Source organism: Raphanus sativus, chromosome 2 (assembly GCF_000801105.2).
Source record: "Raphanus sativus cultivar WK10039 chromosome 2, ASM80110v3, whole genome shotgun sequence".
In the NCBI taxonomy this organism is placed as follows: Eukaryota; Viridiplantae; Streptophyta; class Magnoliopsida; order Brassicales; family Brassicaceae; genus Raphanus; species Raphanus sativus.
The window spans coordinates 31,003,808-31,022,547 of NC_079512.1; the positions used below are offsets into that span (position 1 = coordinate 31,003,808).

Here is an 18,740-nt window from a genome sequence, read left to right on the forward strand (position 1 = left end):
AAATTATTATGTCCTAAACCATATATTCTTATTCACAAACGTACCAGAACAGTTGAACGTCAGTGTAAACAAGTTATACATAAAAATTATTTATTAAACAGCCATGTATTTGCATAACCGGCTAACCTCGCATTTTTCACTTAGCGGTAAAGTTATTACGTAACTTTAGCCGGACAATTTTCGCATTGGCTGTCACCTGTAAATATTAACCAGACAATTGGTTTGATCTTATATTGCGTGTACGTCTAATGCTTCAACAATTTCAAGTAGAAAGAGTGGACACATTTAAACCCTAAACCCTAAACGTAACCCCTAAACACAAAATGCTAAACCCTAAACCCAATAGGAACTCCGGAACCCAAAGGTTAAAGAGTAAATACTAAAATATTAACCCTTACCCCCGTAAACAAATTACTTGATTTAAAATATAAATTATTATACCTTAAACCATATACTATTATTTATAACCGTACCATAACAGCTGAACGTCAGTGTAAATAAGTTATACATAAAATTTATTTATTAACAGTCGGATATTTTCATAACCGGCTAACCTCTCCTTTTTCACTTAGTGGTAAAGTTATTATGTATGCTTTAACCGGATAATTTTCGCATTGGCTGTCACTGTAAATATTAATCGGGCAATTGGTTTGACCCTATATTGGGGTACATCTAGTTCTTCAAAAATATTATTGTAGCCGTGTAACATAATTTACATTACAGTTTTGCCATTCATAATTCGTGTAAGTAATATCATTATTTTTATTATCATCCGGATTTCAGCTGGTGATCTGAGGTCTGTTTATTTCCTTGATTGCGTTTGGTTTGTGGTATGGCGTGACCCCTAACTCCGACAGGTTCATGCCCCAAAGCAAAAATCCGATCTGAAATGCGAAGAGGTGGAGCTGATTGATCGTCAGTTTTCATTTTGTGCGAGGTTTCGGTGGAAAAATGTTTTTTGAGATGAATTTGGGGATAATGAGAACAGAGAGTGAGTCGATGGAGAGAAGGAAACTGATTTTCCGTAGAAGTCACTTTTGCTTTAACAATGAGGATTTGGTAAATCTATTATTATATCTTTAGATTTTCTTTCTGACAAAATCCTTAATTCAGTACTTCATATTTTTTTTCTCGATTTTCTATACACAATCCAAATTAGTAATATAGGGGCAGCAGAGTCCAAAGATATTATAAACATTAATCAAAAAGGTGACTTTTGGTCTTGCGCTAAATACCGAAGATGTCTTTGGTACACATCCAAATTTCTCTTATTTTTTTGGTTGCATGACAGCATTAGTGTAGAACTATTGTTTTAGATAGTGATGATTTTCTTGATAAAAAAAGTTCCAAAAAGAGATAGTGATTCTTTTGTTGTGATGTGTGTTACCATATTGAGAATTCTGACAAATGTAAACCGGGAGAATCTGGAAAAAAAAGCAAAAGATTATTTGCGGTACATTTAAAAAAAACAAGAGAGTAAAAGTGTAGAATGACCACTGATTTTGTAAAGAAAAAAATCATTATCAACAAAAAAGTTATAATTCTGAAAATGTGGATGAGAAATAAAATTATTAAAATTTTGAAAGTTTTGTTAAAGTATGATAGGAAATAAACTTGTAAAAACCATTACAAACCATAATTTTCTACTTGCTTTGCATCTTTTCTGTTTCTTTTGTAAACGCTCGGACATAAGAAAAGAATATAAGGTTCTACACCCGTTGGCCGTTACCTCCAAATGCGATACAACCTAATAGTCTATTTTATGCACTGGACTGGGATCATGTAACTTTTAAGTCTATTGATTTTACTTTTGTAAAGTTCATCGATACTAGCACCAGTCCAGTCCTTATACATTGAGTGGAGACAAGAAGAATATCATAGGAATCATCTTTTTATTTTTGTAAACCCAATACATGAATAAATAAAGTTCTTGTAGAAGTTTTGGTACATAACTCAAATTTATGAAGAAAGGTAAATGAATATCCTATATTTATATAGTATATGAAGGTTAATTAAAAAGCTGAAACTAACAAAAAGAATTCTCAAAGATAATGCATTACTAATTAAATACGTTTGGTGGCAACAAACTTTTCTGAAACAATTTATCAGTGGTTTGATACTAAAAACAGAAACAACAAACTTTTCTGAAACAATTTATCAGTGGTTTGATACTAAAAACAGAAAAATGAAGAAACTAAATTTAATATATCTAATATGGTCAAATCTGAAAATGTCACACCTTGTGCTTCTTTTCTAAAACTATCATTAACAACTTTGAGATTCCAAAATTACAAGAAAACTTATGATTTTGGGAAAATTCTCTAAAACATTAATTCTTACTTAAATTTCCGGTAAACAATCAATTATGCATAAACTCTGCTGAGTTGTAAATGTATCAGAGATGAAAAATCAGATAACTAACTAAAATCCAATATAACAATTCATCGTTTTTCACTATTAGGCTAACTTTTGTTGTTTTCCCCTAAACTTTGAACTTATTTGAAAGGTAAGTGGTTGATGCAACATATGTTAACAGATTGACTATTGGCGTCTCCATTGATGTTGATATAAGCAAATTACAAACAGTTCTTGTAAGGTTTAAGCAATCTCACTTAATTTAGGTTTTATACAGAGGCCCAACTGACCAGTTTATACACATATATCGTAGACTGTCTCAGGTTCGTGAATATGGTTTTAGGTTCATGTATTTGTTATTCGCTTTGATACAAGGTATGCTTTGAATATATAAATTCTCATCTCGAGTATATGTCCAATGTCCAATTTTTTTCAAAGTTATTGATAACAAAGAGATTGAACAGACACAAAACTCTAAAGGAACAGTTTGGACAAAGTTATGCTCAGCGGTCAATGAAGAGTTTTGAAGAGTGAGAGACTATAGTAAGTTCCTAATTTTCAACAAAACTATATAAATATAAATCAATAATGAGTTTCAATAATCGTAGTACATACCTATTTTAGGTATACTTCAATTAAAACATTGGAAATCAAAACATTGGGATCTAAAAATATAGATATTAAAACGTTTGATCTTCTCGACAAAATCTAGTTGCCCGTACTCATTAATATAAGCTATATATGCTTTCTGTGTATAAATCCTCATATTGTGTTTACCTCCAATGTCCATGTATTTTTCCGCCGGTGGGTCGGATGCATTTGTTTCCTGTTCTGATGCGGTCAGAAGATAACAATTGTTAACTTGCACCCAAAGCAACCATGTGGTCTAGGTTTCTGGGGCATGAGACCCATGTTTTAGGTTATAATCCCATCAATTAAATTATCAAATGATTATATTCTGCAGAACAAACTGAAAATGCAAAATCTAGCATAGAAGATGCTATTCATTTTTGAATTTTACGTCGGATGAAGATATTTCTATTCTTGAATCCATTAATTAGCTAAATGAAAATGAATTTTACGTCAGATGAAGATATTTCTATTCTTGAATCCATTAATTAGCTAAATGGTCAAAACACTTCTTAGCATTAAATGGTTATTACATTTTTTGCTGACTCAATTAATACCTTTTCGTGAGAAAATAACTAAAGACAACTAAATGAATTTACAATAAATGAATTATTAACACATTAAAAGCTAGATTAAATTCATATTAGCGTTTTCGGAAACATTCAACTATGTTTACCCCAAATTCAACAACACCCTGTGTGTGTAACGTCAGAGAAGCTTTATCTCATTAAAGTGTTTTTTTTTTCTCATAAAGTATTTTCTTTATTTGAATTTCAATCTGTTTAAATTTACAACAAAATTATACAGCTTAAAAAAATTAAAAGGAAAAAGTAAACTTCAAGTGTCTGGAACTATATTTACTACTCTAAAAGTGAATATATATACTAATTCTCAAATTGAAATTGATTTACTTATTTTTTTCCTTACATTTTATTCATGTTAAGACATGAATAAAAATGGTTAAGCATTTGAGAATTAATTAATTAAGTTAAGTAAAATTAATGCTACCAACAAACTCTAAACGTTAGAAATTTAGTAACAAATTAATAGGTATAGTAAAAACACACATTAAATATCTTTCTTTCTTCTCCTACTTACAAATACGAGAAAGAACAAAGGAAACACACAAACGCAAAACACTTAACTTGTTTTTTTACTAATTAATTAGTTTTTTTCTCCTCTTTCCAAAAAATATGGAGAATTACGTCAACGAGAGTGGCTTTGCTCCTCTAAACCAAACCATCTTCATACGTGATCAAGACCATATGAAAGAAGAAGATTTTCCATTCGAAGTTGTTGATCAATCAAAGCCCACAAGCTTTCTTCAAGACTTCCACCATCTTGATCATGATAACCAGTTTGATCATCATCATCAATACCACGGCTCTACATCTTCAAATCCTTTGTTCGGTATCCAAATGACGTCGTCATGTGCCAATAATGCTCCTTACCAGCATTGTTCTTACCAAGAAAACATGGTCGATTTTTATGAAACTAAGCCACAATTGATGAATCATCATTTCCAAGCTGCAGAGAATTCTTACTTCACTCGTAATCATCATCAAGAGATCAATTTGGTCGATGATAATGATCCTATGAACTTGGAACAGAACAACATGATGATGATGAGGATGATCCCTTTTGATTACCCTCCTATAGAGACCATCAACAAGCCTATGAACTTCGTGATGCCAGATGAAGTTTCATGTGTTTCTGCAGATAATAATTCTTATAGAGCGATGAGCTTCAACAAGACCAAACCTTTGCTGACAAGAAAGTTGTCTTCATCCTCGTCGTCCTCATCATGGAAAGGAAAAAAGAAAACAACATTAGTCAAAGGACAATGGACTGCTGAAGAAGACAGGTTTTTCATTACCATAATAAAGCTTAAGATCAATACTGCATAACCAAGATTATTGATGGTTATATATTGCATAACCAACAGTACTAACAAATCTTAGATAAATTTTCCCCTTTTGTAGGTTATTAGTTAATATATATATTTTTGCCAACAATAATTATATTGAAGCTAAAGCCTGATTCAGAAATTAGTTAAATTGGTAAAACATAATTGACATAAAACGAGGTGCTCGTGAAAGCTATTAGTTAGAATAATTGTTTCTAGTTTAATGATTTTGACGTTCTATTAAAAAAAAAGAAATGTTACCAATCGAAACCATGTTTTCTTGAATAATAGGATATTGATTCAACTTGTGGAGAAATACGGACTTCGAAAATGGTCCCATATTGCGCAAGTGTTACCAGGAAGGATCGGGAAGCAATGTAGAGAGAGATGGCATAACCATTTGAGACCCGACATTAAGGTATTAACGAGTAACTAAGATTCATGTAATGATGCTTATAGAAACTTAAGACTAAATATATGTTGCAGAAAGAAACGTGGAGTGAAGAAGAAGACCGAGTGCTGATAGAGTTTCATAAAGAGATTGGAAACAAATGGGCAGAGATTGCCAAAAGGCTTCCTGGACGAACAGAGAACTCGATCAAGAACCACTGGAACGCCACAAAACGAAGACAATTCTCTAAGAGAAAGTGTAGGTCGAAGTATCCAAGATCTTCTCTGTTGCAGGATTACATAAAGAGTCTAGATGTGGGAGTTTTGTCGTCTTCCTCTGTTCCAGCAAGAGGTAGACGCAAAGTGAGTAACAAGAAGAAGGATGTTGTGGCTGTTGAGGAGAAGGAAGAGGAGTTTTACGGACAAGACAGGATTGTGCCTGAATGTGTGTTTACTGATGACTTTGGATTCAATGAGAAGCTGCTTGAGGAAGGATGTAGCATTGACTCGTTGCTTGATGACCTTCCTCAGCCTGACATTGATGCCTTTGTTCATGGAATCTAATTTGCATTGGATTTTTTTTTTCTATTTCAGTTTTTGTTTCCTATTGACTGATTTTTATGGCGGACATCACCGTCCTTTTCTGTCAATTTTTCCACCAGTCTTGCCAATAAGACCTCAGATAAGATACTTTGTTTGAGTTTACGTTTACATGTTATGTAACAATGTGTTCCTTTGAAGCTCAAAAACAGACTCTGGTCCTTGATGACACTTCGGTGGAGGAATTTTGCAAGAACAATCATCGACAACAAATAGTGTTCACATTTCTTTTTTTTGTTATAAACTAAAAGTCTAAAACCCATAGTAATGCGGCTTAGACTGTAATTGGTTTATTTACGAACCGGGTTTCGGGCAAACCTGTTTTCGTCCTACTAGTACATATATAAATAACCTGATTATTACATTTTTGGATCTATCTTGCTCTTTTGTTCCCCTCTTCAAGTTGACTTTTAGACTCTCTGTGATCCATGGCTGAGCTCAAGCATTTCTCCCACGAATGTGCGTTGACCGTGCCTAAGATGGTAGAAAACGGCATCTGCAACATCTGCTACAAAGACGAACCTGTGGAATACGCCTGTGAGCCGTGTAACTTCGATCTCTGCAAAGCTTGCTCCAATCTACCCCTTAAAGTGTCACATGATTTTCACATGGAGCATCCTCTAGAGTTTTTTCTACGCCAAAATGATCAGAAACCTAGATACATCATCTGCAGTGGGTGCGGGAACATGTCTTCCGGATGCTTCTACGAGTGTAAAGAGTGTGAGATCTACTTGGATATGGGTTGTGCGCTCATGGAGAACATCTTCAGAGGTTGGGACGCCAAGGAACTACCGCTTCATCATGACAATTGACAACCATGCTCGCTTGGTTAAAAGGAAATTCCTACGATGATTCAACATCCTGTGCATCCGTCACACCCTCTCAAACGCTTTGACTACATACAAAACTGTGGTGCTCGTCAAACACAATGTGACGCGTGCGGAGGGAGGATACTCAGTGTACCGTTTGGTTGCGTAGAATGTAATTTCAAGCTACACCTAAGGTGTGCAGATGCGTTGTTGCGAGGTCTGATGCATGACTCTCATGAGCACAGATTGATTTATGCAAATACTTCTGGTGCTATTCGTTTGGGGGAACGTAAATGTCAAATATGCAAGGAAAATTGTGAGAGACCTTTCTATTACTGCATCGAATGTAAATTAAGATTTCACTGGAAGTGTCTTAAGATACCCAGATCTGTGGTCGATAAATCTTTTCACATTCATCCACTAGTCAGTAAAGTCTTCCTTGACGATTCTCTTGAGTATTGTGGCGTATGCGAAATGGTAGTACATGCAGGAAACCATGCTTATTGCTGTGAAACATGTGATTTCCTTAGCCATATTGAATGCATTCTAAACAAGGTAACTAATTAGTAATAGTGTTTTTTTTTTCTTTTTGGGTTGAAATACTGATTTCAGATTCATGAGTTACTCACTCTTACTGATAATAACCAGGGAGCAGCACCTTCTCCATTGTACTTGAAAGATTTGTATTCTTGTAACCTAGACATCACTGATCAAGATGACAGCAAAACCATCCACTTCGAAAACAAACATGTGGTATGGCTTCTAATTATTATTACAGTTGGTAATTTGATACACCACAACACCCATGTTATCTGTTTCAAAATAACACTAGTTATATTTTCAGGTTAAGGTTGTCGGGCACACTCATGTGCTAAGATCCATCCCTTTGAGCGAGCTTGGTAAACGTGTAGATTGCGGTATATGTCGTGGAAAAATAGATGATAAAGCATGTAAATGCGAGACCTGTAAATTCCAGACACATGATTTCTGTGCGGAGCTAGGGAAATCAAGAATGCGTCAGTTTCATTCAAGCCACCCTTTGACACTCCTACCCGATTTCCTTGTTGCTGAGTTTAGTACTGTGGATTGCGACATTTGCCTTAAACCAATAACTGGGTTTAATCTCTTCTGTCGCACATGCAGATTTAACATCCATGTTAAGTGCCTCTCATGGTTACCCAGAGGGCTGAAACTCATGGTTAGAAACAAACAGGGATGTTTCATCGAGAACCATCCCACGTTTGGAGTTACTGTTTCAAGCTCATATCTGACCACTTGCACTATCTGTGAAGAGAGGCTGTGTGGAAAAATCGTGTCATGTAGAGATTGCGGAGACGTATATCATCCTTGGTGCATTACAGATAGGAAAAAAAGAGAAAAACTATGCCGTCATCCACTTCACCGTGATCACGATCTTAGATTTTTGAATGTAAGTGGATCCAACTGCATTTTCTGCAAACTGAAAATTACAAAGTATGGCTATACTTGTGGCGAATGCGAAGTTAGTTTCCACTTGAAATGCGTCGAAGCAGTTGGTATATCAAAAAAGACCAAGTCAGTGAAGTCACATTTTCACTGCCTCTATAACTTTTGGGAAAAGCATTCAACTCGAGTCTGTAGTGTTTGTGCAAGAGGCTGCGGTACGTCATTCTATGGATGTATCGAATGTAACTTCAGCGCCCATGTAGAGTGTATTGGGTTTCCAGATAATGTAAAGAATCAACGTCATCAACATACAGTCAAGCTAACTATGAGCACTGGCATCCGTAAGTTTCTCAACTCTCAACATATAATATCAATATGATTAAAAGTAAAAACTTTAAAACTTTAATTTAGGTCTCACATCTTTTTTCCCCTACTCTCCTACGTTTCTTCTTCTTCTTTTATTATTTAAATGTTAGGAAACCTGTCCAGAAACTAATCACGGTTGCTGTCCTAATGACTCAGATAAGAATAGTTGTTCTCTATGTGGATCAAAATGCAAGACTAATATGATTTACTCATGCGAGCACTGCAAGAAAAAATTTCATAAGAAATGCATAATGTCTACGGTAAAGATTAAATCAAGAACCCCTAACCCCATCTGCTTCCTTTTCTTCTTTTTAATTTCATTCTAACATTTTGTGTTGTGCGTGTATTTTTTGGATTTCATGCAGGTTGACCGCGAATTTGCAACAGAAGAGGATCAGCTTCAGGACATCTATCTTATGTACATAGAGAAATATTTCAAGAAAAACAATATATGGTGAGTCTTAGTTTGGCTCTTCATCCCTCTTTACAACTAAGTTGTTGCACGTTTGCCACTACGTTTTGCCTCAAACCCCTCTCATGTGACTCTACTTCTTATTAGTTTTGAAGCATTTGCATTTTTTTTCTTTTCAAATCTGTCTTATGATATCTTATCACAGTTTCGAATAAAACAGAACAGATTTGCATATATAGACAAGACACCCTACAAAATCTATATCAAAGGAAGTGTAAACCTTTTAGTCAGTACTAGTAAACGGCTCTAAGTTGAATCTAAACAAATTCAAGATTTAGTTAAAACTAGTAAATGTACGCATAAGATGAGATTGCAAGAGTGCAAAGACGAATTTGTGTACTATCAACGTATAGTTATATATTATATCATATATCATATATGGGGAGATTGTGGATGCATTGCTTGCACTATGCTTTAGAACATTAGGTGCCGTATTTGCAACATCATGTTGTAGTGTTATGTCCACTTTGCGGGTGTAGCAGCCCTCCTCACTAAGTCACTCCCATGTTTTCACTCTTTTTTTTCAGGTGAGTCCGCTGAGTAGTTGGAATTTGCATGGTTTGGTGTCATTTCGGATTGGTTTTCTTTCGGTTAATTCGAATTTTCAGTTCGACTTATTTCGATTATTGAATTTAAACAAGCTTTTTCATATTTTGTTTATTAAGCGTTTAGTATTTTTATTCATTTTGTATGATTTGGTTTAATTCGACTAGTAGGTTATTCGTAGGCGAATGGAAACTTTCACACATTTAGAGTTCTTTTTACGCAAATATGATCGGAAACTTTCACACATCACTTGCTCATGGGCCTCTCTGGCTCTTTTTTATTGAATACTGAATAGAAGACAAGGTGAATAAACCATAGACCAAAACAAGTTAAATTACAAAATTGCTTAACCAGTACAGAACCAGAACCAGAACCACAGCAAAGCAGTTTTCAAGCAAAGCATAACATTGCTTGTTTCCTAATTATAAAAAAAAAAGACAGACATCTTCAAAAGAATTTTGAATGTATAAAAGAACGATCAAGGAAACAGACCAAATCCGTAACAATCTGCAAGAGACTAACGAGTGTTTTTTAGCTCGAGCAGCAACCAGTTTTCTTCACAGCCGATACATCAATATCAATCTTCTCTCCTTTAGAAGGAACATTACCCGAATTCGAATCGTCACCACCACCAGCCTCCATTGCTTTCTTGCTCACAACTTGGTGAATCTGAGTGAGTACTTCAGAAAACGCGTTCTCGACGTTAGTAGACTCGAGAGCTGAGGTTTCCATGAAGTAGACTGATTCTTTCTCCGCAAAAGACTTGGCATCTTCGGTTTGAACCGCAATAAGATGACGAAGATCAGATTTGTTTCCCACGAGCATCACGACTATGTTTGGATCGGTATGGTCACGAAGCTCCCTTAGCCATCTCTCAACGTTTTCGAACGTGGAGTGTCGAGTAACATCGTAGACAAGAAGCGCACCAACAGCTCCTCGGTAGTATGCACTAGTGATCGCTCGGTACCTATGAAATAAAACAAAACCAGAACCAACTAAAACAGAGACTTCAAAGCAAATAAGTAACACTCGAAAAAACGACGTCGTTTCTGATTAAATGAAAAACTTGTTGTTCTGAAAGATCTACAAGGACAGATCTAAAGCTTGTTTTAGCTCTTCAGACAGAATAACAAACACATGAAGAATGTTCAGAGTTTATCTACCCAATCTACAGCAAAAAGATTAAAACTTTCAATTCAGTTATAGAGGATCGGACAAGAAGTAAAGAACAAACCTTTCTTGACCAGCGGTATCCCAAATCTGGGCTTTGATGACTTTGTCGTTAACAGTCAAGCTACGAGTGGCGAACTCGACGCCGATGGTGGACTTGGACTCGAGGCTAAACTCGTTCCTCGTGAATCGAGAAAGCAAATTGGACTTTCCAACACCTGAATCGCCGATTAGAACTACCTTGAATAGGTAATCGTAATCATCATCTGCTTTGTAACCCGCCATTCAACACGCACGCAAAAAAAAAAAGCTTTCTGTTTTTTTTTTTTCTCTTTGGATTCAAATAAAAGTTCTCAGATTTCGACAGAAAGTAAGAGACTTTGAACAACCAGGGTAAGACTTGTGTCTCTTTTTCTTTTTAACAACAAGGTAAGACTTGTGTCTTTCTAGCTGGTCTGGTCTATTACACCAATCACTGTTATGATCTGTATGAAGAATTTAATAAGGAAATTACTAAAATACCTGAATGTTCGTCTGATCTGTGTGGCTTTTTACTCTCTGAAACTAGGGGTATATCCGACATTTGCAGCTTAATGTTTTTCATTTTCTTGAAAATATCATAAAGCGGTGGTAGTCATGTTTACATTGGAAAACGGCGATAGTGACCATGTTCGTTAATCGTTATATGTCAATGGAAAACATAAACGATTTGAAAGTACTTTTTTTTTCTTTTTACAATCTGCAACTGATCGATCGATACAATTAATAGCAGAATGTTGGCGTAGACGAATGAACAAAATTTCAACGTTGGTCATAGTTGAAGCAACATACAAAACAAACATAAACCAATATAATCTCTTTTCATTTTGAATTTTTTTTTGGCAAAATGCTAAAAAAATGTAATATAGAGTGATGATCTGATAAAAAGATGAAATATTTGTAGCTCTGTAGACTTTGTATTTGTAGCTGTATGGACTTGGTATTGTAAGGAAACCACCCAATGGGTTGGGAACTTGGGATGTTGAATACGTGCTATTTTCAAAGCGCATATGACTTTCAAGTATGTTTCTACATAAATGAACTTGTTGGTGGTCGGTCCAGCAGGTACCGTTTGTCTATAGTGTTTCTATGTTGTGAGAACTCCAAAACTTTAAAAGAAGAGAGATGAGAGTTGCTCTGTAAGACTTTGGCATAGACTAGTTGGAACATATAGATATCAACCATTTGAAGTAATTTCTCCATTAAAATTATTTTCTCTTTTTGTATATGTATAGGCTATGGTTATAAGCTGTGGCTAAAAGCTTCAACATGTGTTATGTTCAGACAACAAAAAGGAGAGAGACAACAAAAACTATCTTTTATCCATTTACTATATGGTTATGTTCCCGATTCGGTTTTCTTCTTCTTTTGCCTTGGGGATATGACACAAACTTGGTACATAACCCAGGAGACATGGCCAAATCCAAGATGCCTCTGTAACTTCATAAACTTGCTTATGTAAACCCTCTCCAACAATGTAAAAGTGATCACCACCTTCCATGTCTCTTACACAAGAGACTACCACTTTATTCTCCTCGTCCACCCAGAATGTCATCTCATCCGAGTAACGTCGTGGTAAACTAAGTTTATCAAAACTGAATACTAACAATTTGCTCCAAGACACTTCTTTGCCTTCAGTGATCTTATTGCTTAACCATACATTCATCTCTGTCAAGAATGTTCCAACAACGTGATGTAACACGGCGAGGTGTTCTTCTCTAACAACCGATATAAGCAAATCTCTATACTCACAATGCTGCTTCTGATAATCCGGAAGAGGCAAAGACACAAATACCTCCGTTGTGAAATTAAAACTGAGTAGGACATTCCAATCATGCTCAGCTCCTCTATCGAAATGAATCCAGTAAGCATTTCCTTTCAACGACACAACATCGTCAGAACAATGTAACCTCCATTTATCAGTGACACCGTAAAGAACCCTCCATGAATCAGTGCTAAATTCATACATCTCAAAATTGAGAACAACTTGATGGTGAAAATCGACACAACTGCCATAACTGCTACACCTCAAGATTTTGTAATCGTGGCAAGAACTGTTTCCACATCCAAAAGCATAACTATCAGTCCTCCGGTAAAACTTGCTGGGTTTGATGCTCCTGGTTTCACCGGTGCATGGGTTCCAAACCACGAGTCTTTTGATATCCTTCGTGCAGCACAATATCAATCCGTTGCAGTGCCAGATTCGAGATAACTTTACGTCTTTTGAATCTTTTAGACGGGTAAGTTTACCTGTAAACTCCATGGATGCATCGACTCTGCTAACGTTAATCGAGTAAGCCCTATAGTCTAAAAGTAGCATCACCTCTTTCGATGCTTTACTCAAGTTGTTGTTCTTCATCACGAACTTTGGATCTTTGAATAAAGCGTACCATCGTTTGCAAGTAGTTTGTAGTTTTGCGAGAGACTTGGACGGAACCCTAGAGAGTATTTTCTGATTCCAACTCTTGGGGAAGATCGGAAATCATAATACTCTTCTTCTGATTTCTTAAACGACACGACAACTAAAATTAAGGTTTTATTTACGAACAAGCCGGATTGCTTTGCTTTATTTATAAGCGTTTCATATAGGGCATCCAAACGATATTTTGTGCATGATTTATGCTCATTAGTCTTGTTTACAAAAAGGTTATTAAATTTTAAAATGTCAATAACTCTAAAAAAAATTGAGTCTTTCAAAATAAAATGGAAACTAATAGAAAATATGTTAAATTACAAAATAGAAAATAACTAACAATAATTAAACTGATATCGACACTTAAATATTTAGAAAATTAACATTAGCAGTTAACTGATAAGAAAGGAAAATAAAATTTATAGAATTAATACAAAATTGTGTTATATGACTTAACACACATGGTTTTAAAAGTTTTGACTATATAATATTGAAAATGTTCATATAGAATTTATAATATCACCATCTTAATTTTTTCGGTATTAAATTTTTAATCAATTATTATTTCCAACAAAATGAAAATCAATATCAGATAAGATAATTAAACAAAGGAAAATCATTAAAATAAATTTAAAATATACAAATATTTTACAAATCAATATAAAGGCATATGAACAAATATAAAAAAAAAATGTTTAGAACTAAAATTTGATATTTATACTAACTCATTGAAAATTTAAACATCAAAGAGTAACAAAAAAAATTTGTGCACAAGTTTCTTTTACAACAGAAATCATGTGTTATTCAAAATGTTCAAATATAATTTAGTACACCATCAAAAATAGTCCAAACCATTATTATTAATTTACTATTTTCTAAATATCAAAATTTTAAAATCAAATGTATTTCCTTAATGTAAATAAAAAGAGAAAATTATTAAATAGGAATTAATTTGATACATATAGTAACTCTTTGAAAAATTAATGTTACAATATTTTTTAAAAATATATGTTCTAAAATATGTCAAAAACACAAATATTATATATATATATATATATATTTATAAGAAAGGATAATTAATACCAAAACTGCTAATATAATAAAAAAATAAAGAGAAAAAAATAAAATTTTATTAATATATGGTAAGTACCAGCTGAGCAGAACAATGCGACTTAATTTCCGCAACAGGAGGATTGAACCCAAATGTGTTTACATCCAAGACCCGTCCACCCACTGGACCACAAAGCCCGCTCAAGATTTTGATATAGATTCACCAGATTTTGTGATGGTTGAGTTCAATATTTTCAATCTATTGTCATTTTTGTGCTTCTATATAATTTTTTTACTTTTTGACATACATGATTTTGTATTGTTTATGAAACAGATATTTTAATAGTAAACAGAAAAATGATCAATTATAAAGGAAATAGTGTGTACTAATATTAGTTTGTAGCATAAAACTATTAAAAGTCAAAATAATTTTATAGCTACCTTGTTTTAGAGATGTCCTTTGTTACAATAGTTTTAGAAATATTAAATATAGAGAAATAATTAGAAAATTTATATGATTATTTGAAAATTGAATGAGTTTATATTTGTTAGATCGTCAATCTAGGCAAGATTGCACAATTCCTATTTTTATTTTTTTAGTAAAATTGATTTGCATTTAACTTTTTATTTTTAATGGAATAACCTATCAAATATTTTATTTGAGTAGAATCAAATCTTGTATGTGTCAAATTTTACATTGAGCTTTACTATTAGTGCATAACCATATTTAATAATAATATATGTTTCAAATCTGTACACCCATATTTTTAGATAAGAAGTTAATGATAAATCAGTTTTGAAAATATATTACAATATATGAAGTTTAATGGATAAGTTAAAAATAATTAAAATAACTATCCTTAAAAATAGGAATGACATTCTTGTTAATTCTTTGAAACATCAAGGTGATGTCAAAATAAAAACTGCTGTTTTAATTGTATTGATTTCAAATCTTTCTTTGTTCGGCGGACATAATAAAACAATTTTAGTGTTAGACGTTTATAAAAGTACAATCGAAATCTATATTACACCAATGTAAATTAACAACTAATAAATATGTAACTCAAATTATTGTTCATTAGTTTATGAACTTGCAAATGATTAGTAAGTTTTCAAAAATTCAGAATAGACTCCAAAATAATAAAGAAATATAGTCAAAGTATAAAATTACGGTCATAAACAACCATACGAACCATAATTAACCATCTATACTAAACTTAAAACAAAATTATAATTTCTGAAACAAATATCATCACTAAGTTAAAGGTTCTGCAAAATCATGTAGTTAAAACATCTCAACTCATAAACTTACAAATAACAATCTTAACTAAATAACATAAAAGTACACAAATAAATGTTATGAGAGCAGATATATATATATATATATATATATATATATATATATATATATATATCACCTAGTAGTTCCATATTGAAAAAGACAACCTTCATATTATTTGAGATTTCAAATATATTTTAAGAATGAAAAAATAAATAAAAAACACAACTTTTATCATTAATTGGGTTTAATTGTCATATATCCGAAAAGTCACAACTTTTCAACATTATTTGGAATTGCTATTATTAATAGATATTTTCGGATATTTCGAGTATCACACGATCGGATTCGAATATTGAATCTTCTCTAATTCAATATTCGTTCGGATATTTTTATATATCAGATTAGTTCATATATTTAATTAAAATACCTATAAAATACTTGTAATTTTTTGGTCCATGGAAAATTTGGATCAGATTCGAATATTTAATTAAGATCCAAAAAGACTCAAAATACACAAACTTCATCAAAGCAAAATCCATGATATTCATCTAAAATTTGGCAAAGTAACCGAAATAAATTATTAGTAGTTAAATTTAAACATTTTTGAACTTTAAAGTTTCCAGGTCCATCCACGGCAACACATCTTGAAACCCGTCAAAATATCCTCTGTGATTGATCCATATATCCATCCAGTCTTCAAAAAACATAAATATTCAAGATATATAGTAAAGTTGTAAATGTGAATAGTATAGTTTAAGAACGTTTACTTCTTTTCCCCATTCGGTTTTTTCTCTTTGTATCCACAGCTAATGACATGAATAGCTTATTTGATGAGTGTTGAAGGGTTAACAGAGTCAGGAACGCCACCATTCTCCGTAAGAGTAGAGTCAATGAAAATCGCATATAGAACAAATTAACGTTTTCTCAAAGCTTGTTTGTGCAATGAGCATTGATCTCTTGTACTCATCGTAGTTGACTAGCTGTCTAGGTCTCCTAGATTAAAGATTGCAGAAACAAAACGAGTAAGAAGATTGTGGCAGCATTCATGGTTTAGAAGGTGGACTATAACTGTAAAGAGTTTGTCTTCTAAAGACACAACCGGTATACAAATCAAGAGATCGAATTCAGAAACACAATTTCGTATTGCCTTTATGTTGTTTATTAAACATTTTCAGAAGGGTTTCTGAATATAATAGGAAAGCATGTTTCCGGTTGTGGTTGCAACTAAAACCATATAACCAACACTTTTTCTATTTGATTCAATAAAACCATAAGCCAGCTAGTCCCCACCGCTCTGAACGTTGCATGCACCCCTCTGAACGTTGCGTTGCCTAACATCACGAGCCAAAACAATAGGAAAAAAATATTATTAAACAATCTAATTTTAAAAATGTTTTTTAAAAATGTTTTATTTAAATCATTTACCTTTTTCACGTACATGTCTACCGGGATCATGCATGCAGGGCCGGCCCTGAGAATTTGGGGGCTTGAAACAAAATGAAATTTGGGGGCCAATACATTACATAATAAAAATATCTCAAAAACAAATTCATAAACATAATTTCATATACAAAGTACTAAACCATTGATAAAATATAAGTTTTCATACACCAAAAAAAAGAAACTGTAATTGTAATAATTGTAATAGTAGAATTTTGAATACCTGTCATGGCTTATGGCAAGATTTTGCTTCTGATTTTAGCACAAGCAATTGAGAAAAGAATAAAGAAATTGTGTGTTTTGGTTTGCAGGTTTACAAATCACGACAGGGAGGGAGAGAGGAAGAAGCTTAAGAGTCTCTGTGAAAAGAAAAAAAAACGGCAGGAATCGACAAAAGAAAACACGTTTCCATTTTTTTTTTTACTTTGTGGATATTTGTTCTTTTTGATTTATTGGGCTGTTATATTAATATTTTCTTTAGCCCAATAGCCAAGTTTGTATCTTATGTTAAATATTTTTTTTTATCTAATGTACATTGGATTTTTTTTTTAAATGGGGGCCTACAGAAAATGGGGGCCTAAGACAAATGTTTCAATGGGCTTGGCCCAAGGCCGGCCCAAGGCCGGCCCTGCATGCATGTAACCGATGGAGGCAAAATTATAACTTTAAGCCCTTTAAACTGCTTCTTGAGCCTATTAGCAAAAGTAGTATAGAGGTAGAGATCATTTGATATGATCACTAGAGCATTTCTCCCAGTCACAGCATAAGCAGTAATCTTTATAACCATATCGTGGTCAATTAGCGGTGTTTTTGGTCTGTCTCGATGATTTCCTTCCCATAATAAAAAACGTTATACATCTAAATTCAAATTGGCTTAATTAACATCATTATGTATGTGTTAAATTCATCCGACTAAACTATTAATTTGTATTAATAACATTTTAAGTATATAATCTCATAGTTTAACACATGTCTTTAGAAAATTGGATCACTATACAGAAATAATCTTTAGTTTATAATCATATTAAAAATGAATCATATGCCATATATGTTTAAATCAATTTCCTGATTAAAAATATTATAAATTTTAGTTTTCGTCATAACAATATATTAGTTCGATAGTACCATTGTCAACAAATGATTTTTGATACTGGGAAAAACTTGTGCACTGAAAACATTAGATTTCCAACTCAGCAAAATTTTGAGCTTAGAGCAAATCCAATTCCGTTAGCGTATGTGGACCCCACACTGTCTGTCACTATCAAGCTCTGCAACCGCAACGCCCAAACATTTCCTTTACACTGCCTACCGTTTGACGACTCTAAAACTACTTGTAATTCTTTTTGAAAAAAAGAAAGGTCTAGTGTTTTTCTTTCCAAACGACGGCGTTCTTCATCGACAGAAAGACACCGACTTTAAAGGAAACTAGGGTGAGAAAGTCTTTCTAGCTGGTCGATTACACCAATCACTGTTATGATCCGTGTGAGAAAATATATTAAGGCAATTTACTCTCTGAAACTAGGGTATATCAGACACTTGCAACTTAATCTCAACATACAAACAACAAAATCAATATAATCTCTTTTAATTTGGGAAAAAATGGCATTGCCACAACATGTAACTTATCGCTAGAAAATTATCGCTAGAAATACGTTTCAATGATCGCCAAAACACATTAATGTTGCACTGTATCCTCGAGTTTTTCTTAGAGTAGCAAAAACATAAAATAGAGGTAAACATAAGGAGCTACGAACATAAGCCAGCCATTCTGTTCGTTGGACAAGGTGGTTCCCATGACAGAGACGACTCCATGCCATTTGTTTCCTGCAGGATAAAGAGAGTTCCTG

The 18,740-nt window shown here is 33.4% G+C and overlaps 4 protein-coding genes across 4 annotated transcripts; 2 read left to right on the forward strand and 2 right to left on the reverse strand.

The window, feature by feature from the left end:
- The first annotated feature begins 4,040 nt into the window (after positions 1-4,040).
- LOC108841466 (transcription factor MYB98) lies at positions 4,041-5,902 on the forward strand. Its single transcript, XM_018614220.2, has 3 exons — positions 4,041-4,849; positions 5,183-5,309; positions 5,378-5,902. The coding sequence occupies exons 1-3, from the start codon at positions 4,179-4,181 to the stop codon at positions 5,843-5,845; spliced, it is 1,266 nt and encodes a 421-aa protein (XP_018469722.1). The 5' UTR covers positions 4,041-4,178; the 3' UTR covers positions 5,846-5,902.
- Positions 5,903-6,309: 407 nt separating this feature from the next.
- Positions 6,310-8,939, forward strand: LOC108839421 (uncharacterized). Its single transcript, XM_057004319.1, is given in 5 exon segments — positions 6,310-7,245; positions 7,339-7,467; positions 7,541-8,456; positions 8,638-8,741; positions 8,847-8,939. Coding segments are annotated over 5 exon segments (2,178 nt in total).
- Positions 8,940-9,791: 852 nt separating this feature from the next.
- On the reverse strand, positions 9,792-11,122 carry LOC108829473 (ras-related protein RABA1d). Its single transcript, XM_018603127.2, has 2 exons — positions 10,734-11,122; positions 9,792-10,466 (listed from the first exon to the last, which is right to left on the reverse strand). The coding sequence occupies exons 1-2, from the start codon at positions 10,952-10,954 to the stop codon at positions 10,031-10,033; spliced, it is 657 nt and encodes a 218-aa protein (XP_018458629.1). The 5' UTR covers positions 10,955-11,122; the 3' UTR covers positions 9,792-10,030.
- Positions 11,123-11,985: 863 nt separating this feature from the next.
- LOC108839422 (putative F-box/kelch-repeat protein At3g17540) lies at positions 11,986-13,231 on the reverse strand. Its single transcript, XM_018612185.2, has one exon. It carries the CDS (start codon positions 13,065-13,067, stop codon positions 12,039-12,041), a length of 1,029 nt encoding a protein of 342 aa, XP_018467687.2. The 5' UTR covers positions 13,068-13,231; the 3' UTR covers positions 11,986-12,038.
- Positions 13,232-18,740: the final 5,509 nt, after the last annotated feature.

Bases quoted from the DNA above. Each gene is read 5' to 3' on its own strand.
- LOC108829473 (XM_018603127.2), bottom strand. From the start codon at position 10,954: ATGGCGGGTTACAAAGCAGATGATGATTACGATTACCTATTCAAGGTA. The intron at 10,467-10,733 runs GTTTGTTCTTTA...TTTATTTCATAG, and splicing joins GATACCGCTGGTCAAGAAAG to GTACCGAGCGATCACTAGTG.
- LOC108839422 (XM_018612185.2), bottom strand. From the start codon at position 13,067: ATGAAGAACAACAACTTGAGTAAAGCATCGAAAGAGGTGATGCTACTT.
- LOC108841466 (XM_018614220.2), top strand. From the start codon at position 4,179: ATGGAGAATTACGTCAACGAGAGTGGCTTTGCTCCTCTAAACCAAACC. The intron at 4,850-5,182 runs GTTTTTCATTAC...CTTGAATAATAG, and splicing joins TGGACTGCTGAAGAAGACAG to GATATTGATTCAACTTGTGG. The intron at 5,310-5,377 runs GTATTAACGAGT...TATATGTTGCAG, and splicing joins ATTTGAGACCCGACATTAAG to AAAGAAACGTGGAGTGAAGA.